The following is a 20732-nucleotide window of genomic DNA, read 5'->3' as shown; positions in this document are numbered from 1 at the left end:
GAAAAGAAACTTCTATGTTTACATGAGAATTTGAAGAAAAAAACGGTGTTGGACAGGTACTAATATCCAAAATTAACATTATGTGATATTCTAATCTTAAAAGCTGTGCTTTCATTAGCCGTACGTAAAAAAAATTTCATAACAAAAAAAATAAAGGCTTGAAAAAAAAAACATTTTTTTTTTTCCTTGTGTATTTACTGAAAAAAATGGTTTTCAATAATATTCAGACTTATGGAATATGTCTGAATTATAGCCTTATAGCACTTAAAGCTATAAGTCTTTAAATTAGACTCAGGCTAATTTCATATGTGCTCCTAAGCCGCCTGTCTGATCTTATTTAAATTACCAGGTTCTCAGATTTTGCACCGGGGCAGGTGGGAAGTGACACGATCAAAATTAAACAACAAACCAAACAAGACTGGTAGATGTGACAGATGCTCCATTTAGTTTACACGGTCCTGTCAAAGTATTTAGAAACATTACAGCAGAAAGTCATGGATTTTATCAGCTCGGATTGCAGAAATGCTCCAGAGCATTTTACACACATGATGACCTATATTTCCTTTTGCAAACACAGCGTGTTGTATGTAATGTCATGTCTCGTGCGCACGCAGATCAATTCAGGACCACAAACGTTTTATACTGGAGTGAAAGTCAGGTGGTCCGCATTAATAATCAAAACAACGCTCCCACCAAAAAAATGTGAACGTTAAAACCTGCAATATGAGCGTAACCCAAGTTACACCGCCCACTTTGCATTTACCAGATTTTTATAAAACATTCTAACAGCTAGCAAAAACATATGCTGAGTACCATTTACTGAAGTGATTTGTTTATCCCCACAAGCCCTGATGCCCCCCTCCCCACCCCATCCCCCCTTCCTACTCTGTTCAATCGAGCTTGAGATAATCAGTGCTAGAGACCGAAGTCAACTTCAGCTTGTACACATTTGACTGCGAGGCACTTTGGAAACAAACAAAAACATTCTTAGTTGGCTAACAGAAAGTTGCTGTCGCTGTTGCTGCCTTTTTGGAGCTCTGTAACCAAGTTGCGGAGTTTCACTGAGAGCGCCACCTGGTGGGAAAGAAAACCATCTGCTTAAAGTTCTTCGAATGAAGAAAGTCTAATGCAGTATTTTTATTTTTCTGTTAAGTGAGACTGAGGAAATCTAAGTAGGTTTGCATAGGATGCAGACCAGATTTAAACTCACTGTGTAAGAGTCAGGCTCCTGCAGCCTCTTATGTCGAGGGTGCAGGGTCTGCAGGGAGCTCTGGACCTTTGCTCTAGTTTCTGCAGCACTGCACAGCGGCTCTGTGACCTAGAAAAAATGGGACACAGTTTAAGTAAGACAAAAAGTCCCTTCTCAGTCTAGATTTGTAAAAAAAAAAAAAAGATCTTGTTTTGTCCTGATTAATGGTGTTCAGAAGACGGAAGACTGAATAACTTGAATATTAAGACAAGATGTTAAGATGCCATGTCGGTTTTTGTATGAACCGACATGGCAACGACACGGTTAACTAACAGTGTTAATTAACACTGTTAGTTAACAGTGTTAATGAAATGATAGTTATATCAAAGTTCCTCAAGGAATTTCCTTTGTATATTGTGACAAAAAACTCAAACTTAAACTCTACATCTAATAATTAAATGAAAAGCACCAAAAAACCAATTTGGATAATTAAGTCTCATTGCTTACAAAAAAAAACCCTGTTGTAATAACATATTGTTTGGTTTGCATGTGCAGACAATAAAACCAGGGTTGCACGATGGACGAAGAGGACAGGGTGCGGCTTCAGAGAACACCTGAAATGTTTCATCTCTTTCTCAGTGCATGAACTGATTTTAAGTGTTTGGGGAAAATAGTTTTAAAAGCTTGATGTAGAGACTAACCTGGCCTTTTAGGAAGACTTCCTTTCGCAGACAGGTCACCTGAGCCGGAGTGACTGAAACAGATGAGTTATCGCCCCCTAGAGGATAACAAGTCAATGTACACCCAGCCTCAGGAGGAGGCTCGACCATCAGACACAACAAGTCCAGGAAGCAATGACCTGCAGGGGGAAACAAACAGGAAGTTATGTTTGCAGCAAGATCAGGAGCAGCACCTGGTTCCACAAAACAAAAATACGGAGCTACACCAGGAGAGCAGGGTGAGTATGCCCACAGGTGAAAAGTGGAGTAAACATGCTGAATCTCACCGTCAGCATCCAACAGTCGATAGATGGCTTTCCTCCCTGCAACAGTGCTTTTCTGTGGGTCCTCGCTGATCTTCATCCTTGGTCTTCCTCTCACCTCCACCAGCTTGGAGCACAAACATCACAACACAGAGCTCAACACGATGGAGCCATCTGAGCGTGGTCACCGGTGGTTGAGATATTACCTTATAGACGCAGCCCAGAGACGGCTGCTTGGTGCAGGTCACCAGATGCGTTCCGACGCCAATCACATTGATCTCATTCTCCTGAAGCAAAACATAGAAAAAAAAATTTAATTTGAAACTTTCAATAAAAGCTGATGTTAATAATAATACTTCAGTCACCTTCTTGTTGAGTTCAGCCATGCTTTCCTCTGAGATGTTGTTGGTCCCTACGATGATCAGAGAGTTAAATGTTGATACGGAGAACCTGCAGATGAGAGAGGCAATAGATTCTCCAAAATAGCCAAGACAAACTTAAGAAAACCTACACGCATATGCATCATGCACCTGACTCACTGCTCGCCGCAGAGTCGAAACACCCGACGGACTTCAATGGACTGCCTGCAGAGGTCTCCGCTGTCCAGGCGGACCCCCACAGGCTTGTAACCCAGTTCACACAACGCCAAGGCCACGGCGCAGAAGTTCAACAGTCCACTACTACAACACATAAAAGGAAATACTTTATTAACCAGGTCTCATTACATATTCTCAGACACACAAACTGCTACTAGTGAACATCAATAAGGAAGGAGATGTTTTGGGTGGGTAATTAAGGAAGTCAGTAAGTAAGTAAGGTTCCTTTTGGTATCAGTATTTTTTGCATTGAAAAATATTTTTATTTTGGAAATATTCAACACTTGTTGTCAGTTGAGCAAATGTTTTCCATATTCTAGATTTTCCGCGTGGTGTATAGGAACCCTGTTTGACCTGGGTTAATCAAATCCTCAAGGAAGTGACCACTATAGGTCTTAGGTACGTTTTTTGATTCTATTGAGTGAGAGTGAGGGGCTGAGGGAGTTGATGACATCAAATCACCCAGTAACTCCAAAACAACAGAATAAAACCCCAGATAAGAGTGTCAGGAGTTACCATCCCACGCTGTAGCTGTCAATCACAGGCAGGAAGTTCTGAGGGTAGGCGACGGCATAGGAGAGGAAAGCTGCCAGCTCGCCCTCACGGATTTTCCCAGGCTCCGCTCCCATCAGCTCACAGACTCTCCTCAACCAGCCTTTAGTCAGAGAAATGATGTCGACTGGATTGGGGTCTCCATTCGCTGTCACAAGTGTCTGAGAGGGAACAAATGCGGCAAGTTCACAAAACAGTCCTGAGGTCTAAATCAGACCTCAGGATGCTAAGGAACTCTGTTACTCAAATCACAGAACGCTCTTCTGACAAGTATCTGATTTAAGTTTTATGCCCCAAATTCTTTTTAATGTTGAGAAAGTAGTTAAAGAAACAAGAAGTTGTTACTTTGACTTAAACGTTTCTAATTGTTTAACATGTCAGACAAGTACTTCACACAACTCAGACAAGCTAGACTTCAAAACTTGTCTAATTTGTTTTAGCTTTTTGCCTTGCTTTTTGAAGCTAGGCAAAAAGCCTAGTACATTATTACATTGCTAAAGCTCTAGCTCTAGCTTTAGCAATGTACTATTATTGTACTGATCCTGGTATCAACAAAGAATGTCAATAATTTGTCAAAGAATTTGTAAAATAAGGTACAATCACAGCATTACTCCCACTTCCAATTCAAAATTACTGTTTGGACAATCAGTCCTGATACTTTAAAGCTAAAAACTGCCAACATGAGGCCACTGACAAGGTGTTACCTGTGGCCAGACCTCCTCCAAGGAGTTGAAGGAAGTGACATAAGAGTGTGCTATTGTCCCCGCAACAGGAATCCCAAACAGAAAACCAGCCTGAACGTTACTGGTGAGATCAAACCCTGGAAGACAGATTGCTGGTGAGTCTCTGAAGGTGTTGGTTTTGGAAGGACCAGGCTTGTCCACTCACCTCCGATGTGTGTGTATCGCGAGGCGGTCAGCCCTCCGTCTGGCCCCTGTGCCCGTCGGAGGCCCATCTCCAGCAGCCTCCTCTGGTGTCCGGCCGCCAGGCGGAAACGAGCTGCGTTACTGCAGACCAGACTGAGAGGAGGAAAAAAACAGAACATGGGAGACTGAAATCAGGGCAAATTCAAGGAAATTAAACAGGAAGCAGAGGCTAAATTATCCTGTGCATAAACTATTTTGGCAGAAAAATAAAAAAGTTAAACCTTTGTTTGCATGTGTAAGCTAAAAAATGTTTTGCTGTTCCTGCTTACTTCCTGCTTAATGATAGGTTTCATAAAATAGATTGCAACAAATATTATGTTAACATACTGAAGCAACATTTGAAGTCATCAGAGAGGAAGCAAAAGCTTTTGAATCAACAATCATCCTAATAGCTCACTTCCACTGAGCCGTACGAAACAGGTCAGTTCAATCAAATATTTGATCTGGCTAGACTAGATGATTTTAGATGCAAGTAAAAGCAGTTCCTTTATCCGCCGACCCAAATCTGAAGCTTTTACCTCGCGTAATTGACCAAACACAGTAAACTGGTCTCCAGCAGCTGAACCACAGCCAGCGGACCCTCTACCTCCATTAGAGGCACCTGTAGGTGTGAGAAACCTGTCAGTTTGTTATACACTGCTCAAAAAAATAAAGGGAACACTTAAACAACACAATATAACTCCAAGTAAATCAAACTTCTGTGAAATCAAACTGTCCACTTAGGAAGCAACACTGATTGACAACAGGGACCCTCGTCGGGTCAATCAGTGTTGCTTCCTAAGTGGACAGTTTGATTTCACAGAAGTTTGATTTACTTGGAGTTATATTGTGTTGTTTAAGTGTTCCCTTTATTTTTTTGAGCAGTATATTTCCTCCACCATGACTGCAGCAGTGACGGGGCAGAAACTCACCCTGGCGAACACCACAGAACCTTCCGGGAGGGAGCGTATCGTCACGGCCGAACAGTCGAGGCCTCGCAGGAAGTCGAAAAAGGCAGGGTCGGTGTTGGGAGGCAGGACGGAGCGCAGGAACTGCACATCTGTATCCACAAACACAGCTGGAGCTTGACCATAATACTTTTTATTAGGAGTCATGTGCTCTAATACGCAACATGGATGACCCGTAAGGTCATAGAACTGAATCTAATGAGCAGCTAATCCAAATCAGCAGACATCAGCGGTGTGACTTGAATCCACCTGTCAGCAGCTGCAGTAAGCCATTTTTAAAAAAATGTTCATCCCCTTTGATTGTTCTCACACAAGCATAAACTTCATTGCATTTAATTAGGATCTGATGTAACACACCAACACAACATAGTGCATGCATCATATTGCAAAGTCAAATTTCTTTTGATGCATATATTTTTATTAAACAACTGAAGGCAACAGTTACTTCATGTGCTATACAATGGCACTGTGTCTGGAAAACACAGCACCCCTTTAAATCAAGCTAACACCCACTTGGTTTGGAGTTGATTGGTATTCCAACTTTTCATTTTTCTTTATTTTGCAACTAAAATACAAATATTTTTGTTCAATTCAAAGCGCAAAATACTTTGAATTGTCTTGTTAAAATGAGCTTTACAAATTAGCGTATTACAGTTTAAGACATTTTCTAAAAGCCTCCATTAGTAGCTTTCATGCGCGCAGTATGATCCGTCTCTTTAGGGTACCAATTACTTCATCCGTTGTTTGTGTCCCGTTTCTTCTTTTCTTCATGTGGGCCTCTTAATCTGTGCAACACACAGTAGTCTGTAGATTGTTCTTGGTGTTCGTGTAAAAGGACAGAGCTAAAGGTCAAAATCTGCAGAAATGCTGTACTGGAGCTCACGTCTTCTCACGCTGGGTGAGTTGCACAACCAACTCGGTGTGTGTCAACAAGAGTGTAAAAGAAAAGTCCCACTTCCTGATCCGTAACCATAATGTAGCTGGTTCCGTGGGGTTTTTAAGGATTATGATGACAAGCGCGACGGCAACACTAGAAGGTAAAAGGCTGAACGCTCACCTTGATCAGTGAGGCGAAAGCTCCGGAGGAACAGCAGGCAGTCATTCAGCCCAGCGAACAGCGAGAAGCCGCCGCCGAACGGGTTGTCCCTGAAGAACATCTCGAACACGGCGGGCTCCTGGTGCCGGCCGGCCCGCCAGTACGCGTAGGCCATGGTGAACTGGTACAGGTCGGTGAGCAGAGGCGGGACCCGCTCCCGGACCGAGCGCTCCATGAGCCCGCATGTGTCTGTGGACGGAGCTGCCATGTTCCCCGGGCTGAGGCTGAGCACAGGATCCTCGTTTCTGATGCTGCTTGGATCTCTGGGACTTGCAGTTCCACAAACATCCACACGAGTCCAGCACCGACTGTGGTGAGGAACAGTTCTCCCTGTAAAAATAACGGGATGCTGCACAGCTTGTTTTGCCATCAAATTTGATAAATCCACAAGCTTGACGCAGGACGTCCTACTGAAATGTACATTTAAAATATAATAAACCTCTGATAACACTCAAAAATATTCTTGTTATTTTCATGTCATTTTTTTTGATCAACTGCTTTCTAGTTATTTTATTTTGTTGTTGTTTTTCGGTCTAGCCAACAATGACTTATGAATCCTTCAAACATGAATAATTTCTAAATCCCAAAGATGCTTTCAACACATTCTATTAAAAAGAATCAGTTTTAGGTATTCAGTTCTTTAGGCTCTCAGGAACCAGCAGTCTGATAAAGATATAAATGGTTTGAAACATAACACACAGTTTAAAGACCCACAGATGAAAACATCCAGCAGATGATATACTAAACTATCCATATCTTAGGTGCTGGATTAGAATGTTATTTTCTATTCACATGATCTTTGTTGGTTTTGTTTAGTTGTGAGCCTGGCTAACTGTGATACTACACCTGAACATAAAGCAATGATAAAGTCAGTCACAAGTAACCTTTACATTCCTGACTTTGTTTTTTCTTTCATTTCCATCATTGCAATGACTATTAGTTTTTTTTTTCATCTCAGCTACTACATTTAGCATCACATTCTGCAAGCATCTGGAAAGATGGATGATTGGCATGTAGACTGAATGCAAGATATTTGAAGTATAACATCCAACACACCACTGCATCAAAGCTACCCAATGCCTGAAACATCTTCTCATCCATTCTAGTTTTGTAGACTCATGCTAAATGAAGGTACGTTGACACAAGGAAACATCAAGAAGTTGCAGGACATCAGCCTCCGGAGGTTTGGAGTTTTGCACCTATGTTCTAAAGTCAGCGAATTTCTACAAAGATGGACATTGATTTGCGCTGATGTTATATGTTTACATTTCTGTAAAGGATCTGTGGCAGCTACATTTCAGGGAGGTGGACCTTGTCCTCAAATATATAAGAAATCCCACCTGCTTGATATGAACCAACACTTCAAAATCCATCCCCCTTTGGAGTTTTTTTCTACATCTTTACAGAAGTCTTACAAGATTTTTAAAAGAGGTAAAGGATTTTTCAAATGAATGCATCTGGCAACAAATTTATTGTCCCAGTCTTTCACCAACATAGCCATATTTTGTTCAAATAAGTTATTAAATGTAACAGTAATTAATATGCTACTTGAATCTTTTTTTGTTTTACTCTAGTCTACACTTCGGCGACCTTTGCGTCATAAAGCAGTAATTTTGTTGTATTACAACAATGTGAGGACATAAAATAAGCAAGATAAAAGAGAAAATACAACCTTCATTTTTTCAAATTTTCACATGGCGATTGTTATTGATTAAAATCAAACTCCAAGCAGAACGATGCAACATGAGATGCAATCTCATCAGACTGTACTGTTCTCCCACATGAACACATAGAGTTGAACTACAGCAGCAGTTTTTAGCTTGTCAGAGTTGAAAACTGATACTTTAGATTTTATAAACTGTTCTGAAGATCATCTCAGATTCCCCTGTTGTCCACTACCATCCTCTACTGCTGGGAAGCATCCTGCCAGTTCATTGGTCAGTCTGTGCTCCAGTCCTTTCCACAGAAAGTGTGTGGGCTGTCCAGACTGGCCACTCTCTGGTGGATAAACAAAGCTGGGACTCAGCTCTATGGCCAGGGACGACCTGACCAGTCCGACCCCGCCCGAGCGCTCTAGTCCAGGATGATAAACCCGCCCGCTGACTGGATGCATGTACAGCGCCTCTGGTTGGAAAGGAACGGAGAGCTTCTCTGCGCCGCCACAATACGAGAGCAGCTCCTGGTCTCCTGCTGGGTTCGGCAGCAGGTGGGTGAAAACCACCGGCCTGTCGTCGCAGCGCAGGAAGTTCCTCTCTCTGCCGCACAGAGACAGGAAAGGAAAATCCTCCTCGTAACGCCCGCTCTGATTTATCCGCAGGCGACTGAAGAAGAAAACCAAGAACTGTTTATCTGGAAAAATGAGACAAATGCATCAGATGCTAAAAATCTGAACAAAAATGGTATTTAAAGCTGTAGCAGAGAGCTTAGTGTTAAACTGTGCTTAAAATAATAAACAAATAAAATAAAATTGCACTAAAAGATCATCTTCAGAAACACTTCATGGAGACCGGTTCAAAGGGTGCTGGTTGTTGGAAGTTTTGTTATCTTCCACCATTTCTGAGAAAAATGAGCTGCCTGAGAGAGTCCTCCACATTTAAACCTGATGCCATCTACTCTACATCTCTCTGACAGGTGACTCAAGTTTTCTTTTTGTACCCACTTTGATAGACAATTATCTTATAGGCTTTGTACTCTCTGCTCATAGTGTATTTTAATGTAATCTGGTTATCTCAGTTTAAGTATTCACCAACAGTCGGGCACCCAGAACAATCTTGTTGTAATCGAGAGTCATTAGACCTATAGAGGTTCAAGTAGAAACTCCGAGACTGAAACTGTGAGATTTAACGCCCTTACATTAAGATATTTAAAATACGCTTAAATCTCAAGCATGGTCAAAAGCAAATAAGGCAACCCTGAAGTCTCTCAGAAGGGCATCATCACAGTAATATACATGTCTAACATATAATGCGTTTCAAAAATTATGCAAGGTTTATATGGTCTACCTCTAGGGGGCAGTAATCTTCAAGACAAATCACTCAAAATTGGTTCAGCAAACCTGACACTGCAGAGTAACTATTAATTTAGATTTTATTAATTCACAATACAAAATTTAGATCTCCCAGTTGTTTATTGTCTGTCTGCTCTTAACTCTGACATTACATTTGTTTTGTTATCTGCTACTGGGACTGCACAAAGCTGTAATCTGGTGCATCAAATATTTATTCTCTGGGATGAAGGTTTTCTGTAGAGGATTCTACATAATTATATATTAAAAAAACCAAAGGTAAATTCGAGTAGATCAAGGCAAAAATGGTTTCGCCAAAACATTAAATGGCAAATAAACTGTTCAATTTATTCAGATTAACTGTCACTGGCTGCAAACGGTAGAGAGTTTTGAGTCTGAACATAATGTTTAATTATGTTTCACATTAATGAACATATAATATTGAAGATATTCACGTTGGTTTCAGTGTCGTTTGGGATAGACATAAACACACACATACACTTCTTACTCTGGAAAAACAACTAAAGCATCACTGCATTAATATATTTACTTTTATTTTAAATAAAACAGATTCCCAAACAAAAAAAAAACAACAACAACAACATATTTAAACATCACTTTCTCAGCAGACAAAATAAAACATGCAGTCATATTAATGGAGCACTGAGTGATACTGGTAAACGCTCCAAATATTTCTACAATTTAGTCCATCCCTCAGCTTTAGTAGTACTTAAATAAGAAATTCTAACCTTTAAAGCAGGTGACAAAGTTCTTCACTTTAGTGTCATCGAGAAAAAGCTGCAAACGTCACAGAAAACATAGTAAACAACTGGAATACAGTTTGTTTGAAATGTTTTGTTTTTGGCTTAGACAGATGCTCACCTGTCCTTGATGGTCAATGTAGTAAAAATACTCCCTGATGCGGGGTTCGGGACTCTGGCCCTGGATGTATGAAGCGGTGCTTCTGCAAGTAATGAAGCCGCCAGGCGGACAACGAAGATCGGTCAGAGTTCTGCAGCTTCGAACCGCTAACCGAAGGAATGACATGACCGGTTTGACAGGCTTCAAATGTCCTGGGTTAAAAAGCAGACAATATAAGGCACAGCATTCAAATTACGACTGGTTTGTTTTTGTCTTCAGGGAAGGTTATGACGCTAAACTTGTGTCCTCATGGTTTTGTTTATAAGAGTTCATGTACCGGCCGACCGGAAGCGCTCATATTTTGAGTCGCTGCCCCCTGCTGGAGAAAATGCTTTATAGATTTCGGTAAAACAAGCTGCCCCCTACTGGAAGGAGTGTTTATTACAGTCAAAATCCGCGGATAACAGGTCATAAATAATATAAAGAAAATGAAATGGTGTTAAATATAATATGTTAAATGCTTGTTTTTTGTTGTCCAAAATTGAATCAAACACCAAGATTATTTCAAAATAAATCAAACTATTAAAATGTTTAGACAAACCATTAACTTCAGTGCAGTTTAGTTTATTTTGAAGAGTTTTTTTTAGTTTGTATTTTTCTTGTTGGATGATTTGTAAATCCCAACAGTACAGGCTGTACAGAATCTAAATATATCCACCAGAGCTATTTAGGTTTTAAAAAAGATTTTCTACATTTAGCCTTTATTATCATATTTTCTTGACTCTTGTATTACCCATAAAACATTGGATGTAAGAATTTCCTTTATATGTAAACTTTGATGTAGAGGAGATTATGTTGGGGCACATATTTTTCAGGAGTTAGCCTTCATTCCCTAGTCCCACTTAAAGGAACTTTTGTTTTAGCACTCCAAGGCATTTTGGTTACTTGAACGCACCAACATTCAGAGGACAGCTTAAGGATGACCCTTGATATTCAAAGAAGACTGAACACAAACGTAAGCAAATTTTGCTTCAATACTTTTACATAAACTGGGAAAGAGGGGGAAAAAACCCCATCATCTATGCATGCCAATGAAATAGGATTAAAATGATTTTGCTCCCAACATGCTAATGAGAATAAATCTGAAAGCTATGTACACTTGCAATACATTACAATCACCATTATTTCAGCTGACAGCAGTGTCACAAGAAGCTGTCTGAGGAAGCTAACAGCGCAAGTTCACACTGCATGCAGTCCCACTGTACTAGAAAATTTAAATTACATTGGTTTAAGCAGGATATAGCAATCATTTTGAGTGGCAAATACACATAATTAATCAGATGGAGAAATGTAAATATATAAGCAGATTTGTGGTAGCTTTGAAGTTGATTGCTAACAGCTTCACTCCAACCTTCTGCATATGGCTTGGGGGGTCATCACACCCAAACTCTGGTCTAAACAGGCAAGATAAAGCCACATGCAAAAGTCAAGTTCAGAATTTAAGGTGAAACATGTCAAAAGTCACTCATCCACCATAACATTACTAGAGCAAACTGATCAGCTCAATCCTTATGCCTTTTGTGATGTCACCAACCAAAATTTAGAGCATAATTAGGTGTTTCATGCACTTTTTAAACTTTGTATTTTGTGAAATTCAGTAGTTGAACTCCATAATGTGTTTTCATTTTCAGTCTACACTGACAAATGAAAAATAAATAAATAAACCAGTATCTTTAAGAAAACTACGACGTGGTGTGGAGAAAAAAAAGCAGAGGAGGGAGATTTCAATCACATAAACAACAAGATGGCTGAGACTCTGAGAGACAGTGCTGCTGCTGTTCAAAGGTCAACTCCTCCAGAGGCTTCTTTTGGCTTCACAACAAGGACTTGACAGCACAGAAACAAAGCAGCTGATTCATTAAATGTTCAGAACTTCATCCAGAAGGCTCTCAGTCTGTGCTGAAGCTCCAGCTGAAACCGACCTGACCTGAACACCTGCAGTCCTTCCTCTTCCTCCTTCTCCTCCTCTTCCAGGTTAGGGTGGAGCTGTCTCTACGTGAAACTCTTGACAACACAGTAGGTGTCAGAAATAACACAAGAGTTGGATTAAAAACGGCATCTGTCAACCTCACAGTAAGTTAAAATGCAATAAATCAAAGTTGGTCCGAACGATCCGCTGAACTTTTGAAGCTAACGCCAAAAAAAAAAATATCTGATAATATGAACAAACGTAAAACGCTACTAAATTTTAGAAATCAAAAGTGTGTTTAGTTTACGATTACAAGATTAGTTTCGGGTGTTGTATGTAGTCACTGGTTTTAAGACTATATCGTCTCTTAAATAGTTGCACTATCTACCTTGTTAACGTTTAAACCTGACACTGAAGTTGGCTTCCGATTCGGTGCTATTCCTGTACTTTCAGGCTAAACTCTGTTTTTACTCCCGGTATTAGACTAAAGGCTCGACAAATCACAAAGTCTGCTCTTATTGTTGTTACATAAGTGCAGAAATATTCAGTCTATGTTTGACTAGTCGCATTTTAAAATTAACTGCATCTCAGATAATGCTTGAAAAACATTGATAATGTTTTTATTTTAATAAAATAATAAATTAAAATAAATCACTTAAAAAATATAGCTATATATTCTTTAATCAGGACCTTGTCTAAAGTGGTTTTAATGTCTAAATTAAGTGTTACCATTTCTTTTTTTTAAAAATGACAAATAAATGAAAGGCTTCTGGCCAAACTGACTGTGATGATATCCTGTATGCACGCAAAATAAGTTAATTGTCAAAAACTTGAAAGTTGCATTTCACAGTTTATTTATCCTGTTTGAGAAAACAAAAACCAACATTCTAGGGTTTCCCGTGCCTTCTCCCACTCTTGTTAAAAAAAAAAAAAAAGCCAAAGGCCCACCCCAGTTGGTGCTGACCCCATACTTGTAGAAATTGTTCCACAATTCTGACTTATAAAGGCAAAAAAACAAATAATTCTAATAAATGATTGTTGTCACTGTTATTATAATGAAACCATGTTAGTAATTCAAAAATATATGGTAACCCAAAATCTAAATTTACCAAAATAAATAGCCCCGAGTTTAATTTGTCTTCCTAAATTATCATGAGTGAGTTTTGGATGGTTAGAGATGGGCACCAGACCTGATGAGACCGTTCTCCAATAAACGGGCAAAGAAGATGGATGGATGTTTTCACAAAGCAGAATTATGTGACACATTTCTTTTTGTTGTTGTTTGTATTTATACTAACAGAACTTTGTGGTTTTACAAAACACAAAGTACATTTTAAAGATTAAATTAGTCTTCAATAACTTAGACCTGATGTGACCAGTCTTAAGTTCCATCGTTTTTCAAGAAGTCCCAATATAAAGTCGTCCTAATGCCTGAAAAAGCATTGATTGTCCAGTTTAAAACTAAAGTAAAAATATTCACTTAGTTGTTGTAGGATCTATAAACAGTGTCAAATAATTCAGTCAAGGTCAGATCATTCTAAGTATTTTGCATTTTGAAATAAATCTGTTCAAAACTCGTGAAGATTCTTTAAAATAGGGGAAATATTCCTTTTGTAGTCTCAATCAAGAGCTACGAATCAGATGCGAGCTTCAGCGTGGTTTACGTCAACCTTGAGGTTATTTCCGTCAACGGCTGAGGAAATATTTTGGAATTTAAATGATTAAAAAACAAAGACAATTTTCTAAAGCGCATTTAACATAAAAATGTTACTTTTACAAGTATGCAGAGTAATTTTCTTGTCATTTAAAGGTCTTTTGTGTGTAATTTACACTCGACAGCTATGAAACAACCGCCCCATTCCAACCGGGGACACCGGGAGAGGAACGGAGAGCAGAGGCGGCCCCGGGAAAACAGGCAGTCCACTCCGGACAGGTGGGACAGTAGCACTGCTATGAGCAATGGAGGTTGTCCCTCTCTCTGGGCTTGGTTTTTAACAACTTTTGCCTTTATGGGATCTTATGAAGTAAACATTTTTGTAACTTTTTGGATGACTGAAATTCACGTTTACGTTTTTGGGTCAAATCTTTAAAGAGACAGTTATCCCTGATACTGACCTGATACTGTACTTTTGAATTTGGGAAAGTTACCAAAGATTTTCGAAAAAAAAAAAAAAAAAAGATTTCTTGCCAGGTTTTCTGGCATTTAGCAAATAGACATAATTTTTGGAATTCTAACTAAGCTAAACCACAAAACGTTTGGTCTGACTTAACATTAGACAGTAATAAAACGTGTCTTTTTATTTAGTGTGTTTAAATATCTGGTTTCAAATGTATATTGACGTAATCACGCCCTTAATTTCAACTGATAAAAACTGACCATTTGTGCTTTGTTTGCCCCATATTACGCGGGTCCTACGGGGCTGCATGATATTAAAAATGATATTAAAAATAATCTTACAAGTTTTTTTTTTATCTATTACCTTTATTTAATGACTTTCTTGAATAGTCATTTAAGAATGGCTACTTCATAAATGCCACAGTCTACAGAATGTGAAGCTTAATCAGCAACAAGTTGTATAACGCAATAATTCTGATTTATCTAATGTCAAACATCCAAGTGAAATGAATTCTACAGCCACACTAGCAGCAAAACTGATTAAATTAGCTTTTAATTTTACAGTGTCTTCACTGTATGGTGTGAAGTAATTTCTCTTAGGGTCCTGAATGATCTACTAGCATCACTTATGCCAACTCAAATTTGCAAATATGTATTTTTATTTTACTTTAGTTTACAAAAAAAAACCAATTAAATAATTTTGTAAGATGGCCTTATAGTTTTAGATTGTTGCAACAGTTGTAGTATGTTGGCAATGTTTTTCAGGAAAACATGTCTTATTAGTCAAACAATAGTGGGTTTTATGTTTTAGCAAATGACAGAAATTATTTTAATGTTTTGCTCAGCAAAAATATATTGAATATTTAACCTGACTTCACATAGTCTAAACAGAAGACTATTACGTCCTTACAGGTTTTACTTCAGTAAAGGGGAGGTGTCTGAAAGAATAGTGTCATGTTTAATTTTCTACGATCTTCTAACCTGACTACATATTATCTTGTGGTATTAATCTGACATTTATGTTTGATCAGCACTGTCCCTTTTAAAGGCTATTATTGTCTTGATCAGAATTATGTGGTGTTCTCAACGGATTAAAACAAGAAAAAACACTTGTATCCACCAAGACAAACTGTATGGAAAAGTAATCAGTATATTATATGTGTTCCAGCTCTTACACTGCCCCCCGTTACAGCCCCCGAGAATCCGAGCCCCCTTCCAGGTATTCGAGGGACGCTCCCCGGGTGGAGCACCAGGACTCCAAATGTACCAACATCTGTTCCCGGAGAGGTATGCAGACTCTCAGAAGAAATATGTGGGTCAAAAAAACCCGAAAGCTTCTCTGAAGGCAGCTGCAGCGTAAGAGTGCAGACTTTGGTTTCATCAAGCTTCATTATTTCCTCCTGTGAATACCGGTCCGACCGGTTTGCTGCTGCGCTCTGTTCTCAGAGTTTCAGCAGACAAAGCTTGTTGCTGATTCTGGGAAGAAGCCGAGCTACTCTGAGACTTGGAGTTTTTTTTTTTTCCCCTAATCAATTTACAATGCTGTGAGAGTTTGTTTTTTATTTTTCTTCCTTTTTGTTATGAAACTAATTGTATTAACAAGATACAATAATAAACACAAGTTGCTTTTCAAGTTACGACGTTGTGAAGTTAGAACAAGTATCCAGACTAACTTTGATACTCTTAAACCTAACAAGTGGTTGTACAGACCTTAGCAGCAACAAGTATATTAGGAAATTTTGCCCCATTTTTCTTTGCCTAACTCTTCTAATTCAGCCACAATGGCAGATTTCCAGCCTGTTTGAGGTCAAGTCATAGTTTTTTATTCAACTTTAAGCCCAGACTTTGACCAGGTCACTTTAATTTAGCCATCCAGAGTTGGATCTCCAAGTTTCTTTATACTTAATTGTTTTTACTTTAACAATGGAACCAATTTCCCCTCATCTTTCTTGTCCTGGCCAGGCATCGTGCTGATCTGCTCCGTCCTGACCAACGCCCTCGTCCTGATCTGCGTGGTCTCGGCCCAGCTGGTGATGTCAGGCTTGTCATCGATGGGCGGCGTGGGCGGCATCAGCATCGACAGCAGCTTCAACTTACAGGGCACCGAGCTGCAGGAGGTGCGACGGCTGGACATGGAGTACAGCCAGATGAGGGCGCCCTGTATCTACGGCGGCATAGCCTTCAGCCTGACCTTCGGGGTCGTCTCACTGGTGTTCGTGGTCGCCGGGAACAAACGCGCCCACCACTTGAATCAGAAGCTGTTGGTGGGGGCGTTGGCTTTCCAGGCAGTGGGTGCCGTGGGCTACGTGGTCGCCGTGGGCCTCTACCTGCACTTTGTCATCCAGGTCAACTCCACAGACGTGTGCAAGCGGCGACAGATTATATACTCGCGGAACGGCTACACCTGGATGAATTGCGACGTGAGCGGGGCTGACGCAGCCGTGGCGCTGTTCGGGCTGATCACCGCCATCCTGTACACCGCTGGGACCGTGCTCACGGTCCAGACAATCAGGGGAGTGAAGCGCTACCAACGGGAGAAGAAGAGGCGACATGCGGAGAAACAGGAGGGTCAGGGGAACCACAGCAGAGCCCCGCTGAGGGCAGACACGACGTCAGTGTGAGGCTGAAGGTGTTCAACCAGCTGGGTTCAGATCGGAGCCGATCCGGAGAGGAGGACCGGTTTATAACGAAAGCTTAAGCTGATCACCAAAAATTGACTCCTGACACGGATGTGTTCACAGTAAGATGACGTAGTTCATCATCCGGCAGAAACCGATGAGTCACACATTACTGACATTCAACCCAACACTGATCAAAGTTGCAGTCGACTCCTCTTTCTGTTTAAGGAATCCAGTCGTTCAGGACAAGTGTCTAATTTTAAGATTACCAACACCATCAGAGTTTTCAGCTTATTTGACTGCATAGAATCAGCTGCAGAATGACTTCCTGTTTTTTCTACCAATCACAGTAAAGGAAGTATGGATGTAATGTAAACTCTTGGAGCCATGTGATTTACAACAAATACAAAGAACAAGCAGGAATCAATCGTGAAGCGAAATAGGACGTTTACTTTAACTGCTTGTTTTTCCACCCGTTGCCACTTTTAACTTTCAGATTCTTTATTAAACTCAGGAAATAGTGTAGATAAGTTTTTATATTCTGTAAATACCTCTAGTAATTGTAAATCATGTTTCTTATTTTGTTTGTTTCTCAGTGCTTGAAATTCTTGCAGTTGTGGTGTTTGACATTTTTTATCACTTTACCCAGATAATGATCTTACGGATCACTGGCCTTGTTTTTAATGTGATGGCAGTTAAATAATTTGTTTTTACATCACAGATTTATCCTTTTGTGCTTCTCTGTAGTTTTTCCGTAAACTAAAACTATCAGTTGAAATTAAAATTGACTTGATTTAAAGACTTGTGATGTTTGCTGTAATCTCTCCTGCAGGGGGCGTCATGACTACCACAAACAGGACAGTGAAGCAACTGTTCAAAGGCTCGATTACAAACAAAACAAACCCCCACTTCAGAGGATTTTAGAAAACAGAGCAGGGTTTGTCACAGCAGAGAAAATACCAGCTATTGTGTCTTGCAGAAGTATTCACACCTCTTAAATTAGCGGTTCTCAACGTGGGCGGTACCGCCCCCAGGGGGCGTTCAGTGGACGGCAGGGGGCGCTAGCGGACATTTTTACCAAAGGGGGGCGCTGGGATGCCTTTGGGGGCGTTTGGTCGAAGGTAAACTTTACACCTTAAATCCACAACAATACCAGTTTAGACTTTGAGCAACTTGGTAAAACTGTATTGTGTAACATTAAACCATGCTTGGCTGCAACTGTATCGATGGCAGCTGCTCTTCTATTCAGTGTTTGTTAGCTTCTTGGCGCAGCTCCGTTCTCCTGCTACTGGTAGCTAAAATCACGATACCCTCTGAAAAATGAACCAATTTAAATAAAGAAATCCAGAAATCCCTCCATGGGTGATAGAGAGCGTTCATTTTATAGCGTTAACACCAGGGGTGAAAGTAAGGGGGTACGCAGGGTACTGCGTACTCCTAAAAGATTTAGTACGTCCAGCCCCTCTCCTTGAGAGGGGCTGGACGTACTTCCACCCTGGAGTTGCCCACGGTGAGAGGCGCCGGGCTGGAGTGGGCATACTTGTTGCCCCCCATCTGGGTGCCTGTACGTTGGGGATCACCCCGGTGAATGAGAGGGTAGCCTCCCTCTGCCTACAGGTGGGGGGACAGGTTCTGACTGTTGTTTGTGCTTACGGGCCAAACAGCAGTTCAGATTACCCACCCTTCTTGGAGTCCTTAGAGGGGGTACTGGAGAGTTCCCCTCCTGGGGACTCCCTTGTTCTACTGGGGGACTTCAACGCTCACGTGGACAATGACAGTGAGACCTGGAGAGGCGTGGTTGGGAGGAACGGCCCCCCCAATCTGAACTCGAGTGGTGTTCTGTTGTTGGACTTTTGTGCTCATCACGGATTGTCCATCACGAACACCATGTTCAGGCATAAGGGCGTCCATATGTGCACTTGGCACCAGGACTCCCTAGGCCGCAGTTCGATGATTGACTTTGTCATCGTCTCATCAGATTTGTGGCCGTATGTCTTGGACACTCGGGTGAAGAGAGGTGCGGAGCTGTCCACAGACCACTACCTGGTGGTGAGTTGGTTCCGGTGGTGGGGGAGGAAGCCGGTCAGACCTGGCAGGCCCAAACGTGTAGTGAGGGTCTGCTGGGAACGTCTGGCAGAGTCCCCTGTGAGACGGAGTTTCAACTCTCATCTCTGGCAGAACTTCGAACATGTTCCGGGGGAGGTGGGGGACATTGAGTCTGAGTGGACCATGTTCCGCACCTCCATTGCCGAGGCGGCCTATAGGAGCTGCGGCCGCAAGGATGTTGGTGCCTGTCGCGGCGGCAACCCTCGAACCCGTTGGTGGACACCTTCGGTGAGAGATGCTGTCAAGCTGGAGAAGGAGTCCTATTGGGCCTTTTTGGCCTGTTGGACTCCAGAAGCAGCTGATGGGTACCGGCGGGCGAAACGGCATGCGGCTCGGGTTGTCGCTGAGGCAAAAACTCGGGCGTGGGAGGAGTTTGGAGAGGCCATGGAGACAGACTACCGAACGGCTTCGAGGCGATTCTGGTCCACCATCCGGCATCTCAGGAGGGGGAAGCAGTGCAGGACCAACACTGTTTATAGTGGGGATGGTGTGCTGCTGACCTCAACTCGGGACATTGTGGGCCGGTGGGCGGAATACTTTGAAGACCTCCTCAATCCCACCAACATGCCTTCTGTTGAGGAAGCTGAGCCTGGGTACTCTGGGTTGGGCTCTCCAATCTCTGGGGACGAGGTCGCCGAGGTGGTCAAAAAGCTCCTCGGTGGCAAGGCCCCAGGGGTGGATGAGATCCGCCCGAAGTTCCTTAAGGCTCTGGATGTTGCAGGGTTGTGTTGGCTCACGCGACTCTGCAATATCGCCTGGACATCGGGGGCAGTTCCCCTGGATTGGCAGACTGGGGTGGTGGTCCCCCTGTTTAAAAAGGGGGAACGGAGGGTTCCCCCTTGGAGTCTGACCCCAATTACAGAGGGGTCACACTCTTAAGCCTCCCTGGTAAGGTCTATTCAGGGGTCCTGGAGAGGAGGGTCCGTCGGATAGTCGAACCTCGGATTCAGGAAGAGCAGTGTGGTTTTCATCCTGGTCGTGGAACACTGGACCAGCTCTACACCTTCAGCAGGGTCCTGGAGGGTGCATGGGAGTTCGCCCAACCAGTCTACATGTGTTTTGTGGACTTGGAGAAGGCGTTCGACCGTGTCCCTCGGGAGGCCCTGTGGGGGGTACTCCGGGAGTATGGGGTACCGGGCCTTTTGATACGGGCTGTCAGGTCCCTGTAAGACCGGTGTCAAAGCCCGCCTGCCCAAATTTGCATCCCCTGTCGCGGGAGCGCGCATCGCTCTAAACTCTCGCATATTGACGAGGAAACGGATAAAAATATGACCGAAGAGAACATTTTAAAGATAATTGTAACATTATCACGTTTCTCAACCGTGTAATCCCTAATACGGTGGGTTTTATTTCGCAAATTATTTGAAATAAATACGGTTTTTACACTTTTATTGACACATGTGAGTTGAACTTTTTTTTCAGTCCGTGTCTGTTGTAAACGTTCTCCGCAAATGGTTTGAAATTCTCTACTTTGTCTTTTGATACCATAATAGCTCAAAAGCATTGCAACAGAGACCCATTATGTAGAACATTTTATATCATGCTTCACTTCTAGTCTGTTAATGTAGGAGGAAATGCAACTTAATTTATGAGCCTGAAAATATTTGCATCCGTCTTGTTGATATGAAACTTATAGCATTAGCTCAGAGAACAAGTGTCATTACGTAGAAGAGATTAAATCATTTCAGCTCTTTATTTCCCCCAATTAGCACAGAGATGCATGTTTTGGCAATATAGATTTTGAGCCTGCCACAATATGCATCCCTACTC

At 41.6% G+C, this 20732-nt stretch overlaps 3 protein-coding genes across 5 annotated transcripts; 1 reads left to right on the top strand and 2 right to left on the bottom strand.

Annotated features, from left to right (window-relative positions):
* Window positions 1-422: 422 nt before the first annotated feature.
* Window positions 423-6762, bottom strand: naprt (nicotinate phosphoribosyltransferase). The gene is made up of 13 exons (XM_008406736.3): window positions 6250-6762; window positions 5157-5284; window positions 4764-4846; window positions 4208-4338; window positions 4024-4139; window positions 3284-3480; window positions 2711-2851; window positions 2537-2621; window positions 2378-2458; window positions 2196-2298; window positions 1891-2048; window positions 1211-1318; window positions 423-1074 (listed from the first exon to the last, which is right to left on the bottom strand). Exons 1-13 carry the CDS (start codon window positions 6656-6658, stop codon window positions 988-990), a joined length of 1827 nt encoding a protein of 608 aa, XP_008404958.3. The 5' UTR covers window positions 6659-6762; the 3' UTR covers window positions 423-987.
* Window positions 6763-7740: 978 nt separating this feature from the next.
* Window positions 7741-12269, bottom strand: c4h8orf82 (chromosome 4 C8orf82 homolog). 2 transcript variants are annotated; one of them, XM_008406729.3, is made up of 4 exons: window positions 12141-12269; window positions 10175-10365; window positions 10042-10090; window positions 7741-8637 (listed from the first exon to the last, which is right to left on the bottom strand). In XM_008406729.3, the coding sequence occupies exons 2-4, from the start codon at window positions 10337-10339 to the stop codon at window positions 8159-8161; spliced, it is 693 nt and encodes a 230-aa protein (XP_008404951.1). In that variant the 5' UTR covers window positions 10340-10365; window positions 12141-12269; the 3' UTR covers window positions 7741-8158. The 2 variants fall into 2 exon arrangements, with proteins under 2 accessions (XP_008404951.1, XP_008404950.1); XM_008406728.3 differs by having other exon boundaries at window positions 12136-12247.
* On the top strand, window positions 11952-17655 carry LOC103463410 (MARVEL domain-containing protein 3). 2 transcript variants are annotated; one of them, XM_008406731.2, is made up of 4 exons: window positions 11952-12187; window positions 13962-14055; window positions 15407-15525; window positions 16201-17655. In XM_008406731.2, the coding sequence occupies exons 2-4, from the start codon at window positions 13964-13966 to the stop codon at window positions 16857-16859; spliced, it is 870 nt and encodes a 289-aa protein (XP_008404953.2). In that variant the 5' UTR covers window positions 11952-12187; window positions 13962-13963; the 3' UTR covers window positions 16860-17655. The 2 variants fall into 2 exon arrangements, with proteins under 2 accessions (XP_008404953.2, XP_008404952.2); XM_008406730.3 differs by having other exon boundaries at window positions 12145-12286.
* Window positions 17656-20732: the final 3077 nt, after the last annotated feature.

Source organism: Poecilia reticulata, chromosome 4 (assembly GCF_904066995.2).
Source record: "Poecilia reticulata chromosome 4, P_reticulata-male-v2, whole genome shotgun sequence".
Classification (NCBI taxonomy): Eukaryota; Metazoa; Chordata; class Actinopteri; order Cyprinodontiformes; family Poeciliidae; genus Poecilia; species Poecilia reticulata.
Note: the sequence above shows the minus strand (reverse complement) of the source record. Positions and strands in the feature narration are given on the sequence as shown.

Excerpts from the sequence above, each read along its gene's own strand:
- naprt (XM_008406736.3), bottom strand. The coding sequence starts at position 6,658 with ATGGCAAAACAAGCTGTGCAGCATCCCGTTATTTTTACAGGGAGAACT. Across the intron at positions 2,459-2,536 it reads TGGCTGAACTCAACAAGAAG|GAGAATGAGATCAATGTGAT; the intron begins GTGACTGAAGTA and ends GTTTTGCTTCAG. Across the intron at positions 1,075-1,210 it reads AGGAGCCTGACTCTTACACA|GTGGCGCTCTCAGTGAAACT; the intron begins GTGAGTTTAAAT and ends CTTTCCCACCAG.
- c4h8orf82 (XM_008406729.3), bottom strand. The coding sequence starts at position 10,339 with ATGTCATTCCTTCGGTTAGCGGTTCGAAGCTGCAGAACTCTGACCGAT. Across the intron at positions 10,091-10,174 it reads ACATTGACCATCAAGGACAG|CTTTTTCTCGATGACACTAA; the intron begins GTGAGCATCTGT and ends TGACGTTTGCAG. Across the intron at positions 8,638-10,041 it reads CTTTGTCACCTGCTTTAAAG|ATAAACAGTTCTTGGTTTTC; the intron begins GTTAGAATTTCT and ends TCATTTTTCCAG.
- LOC103463410 (XM_008406731.2), top strand. The coding sequence starts at position 13,964 with ATGAAACAACCGCCCCATTCCAACCGGGGACACCGGGAGAGGAACGGA. Across the intron at positions 14,056-15,406 it reads AGGCAGTCCACTCCGGACAG|CTCTTACACTGCCCCCCGTT; the intron begins GTGGGACAGTAG and ends TATGTGTTCCAG. Across the intron at positions 15,526-16,200 it reads CAACATCTGTTCCCGGAGAG|GCATCGTGCTGATCTGCTCC; the intron begins GTATGCAGACTC and ends TGTCCTGGCCAG.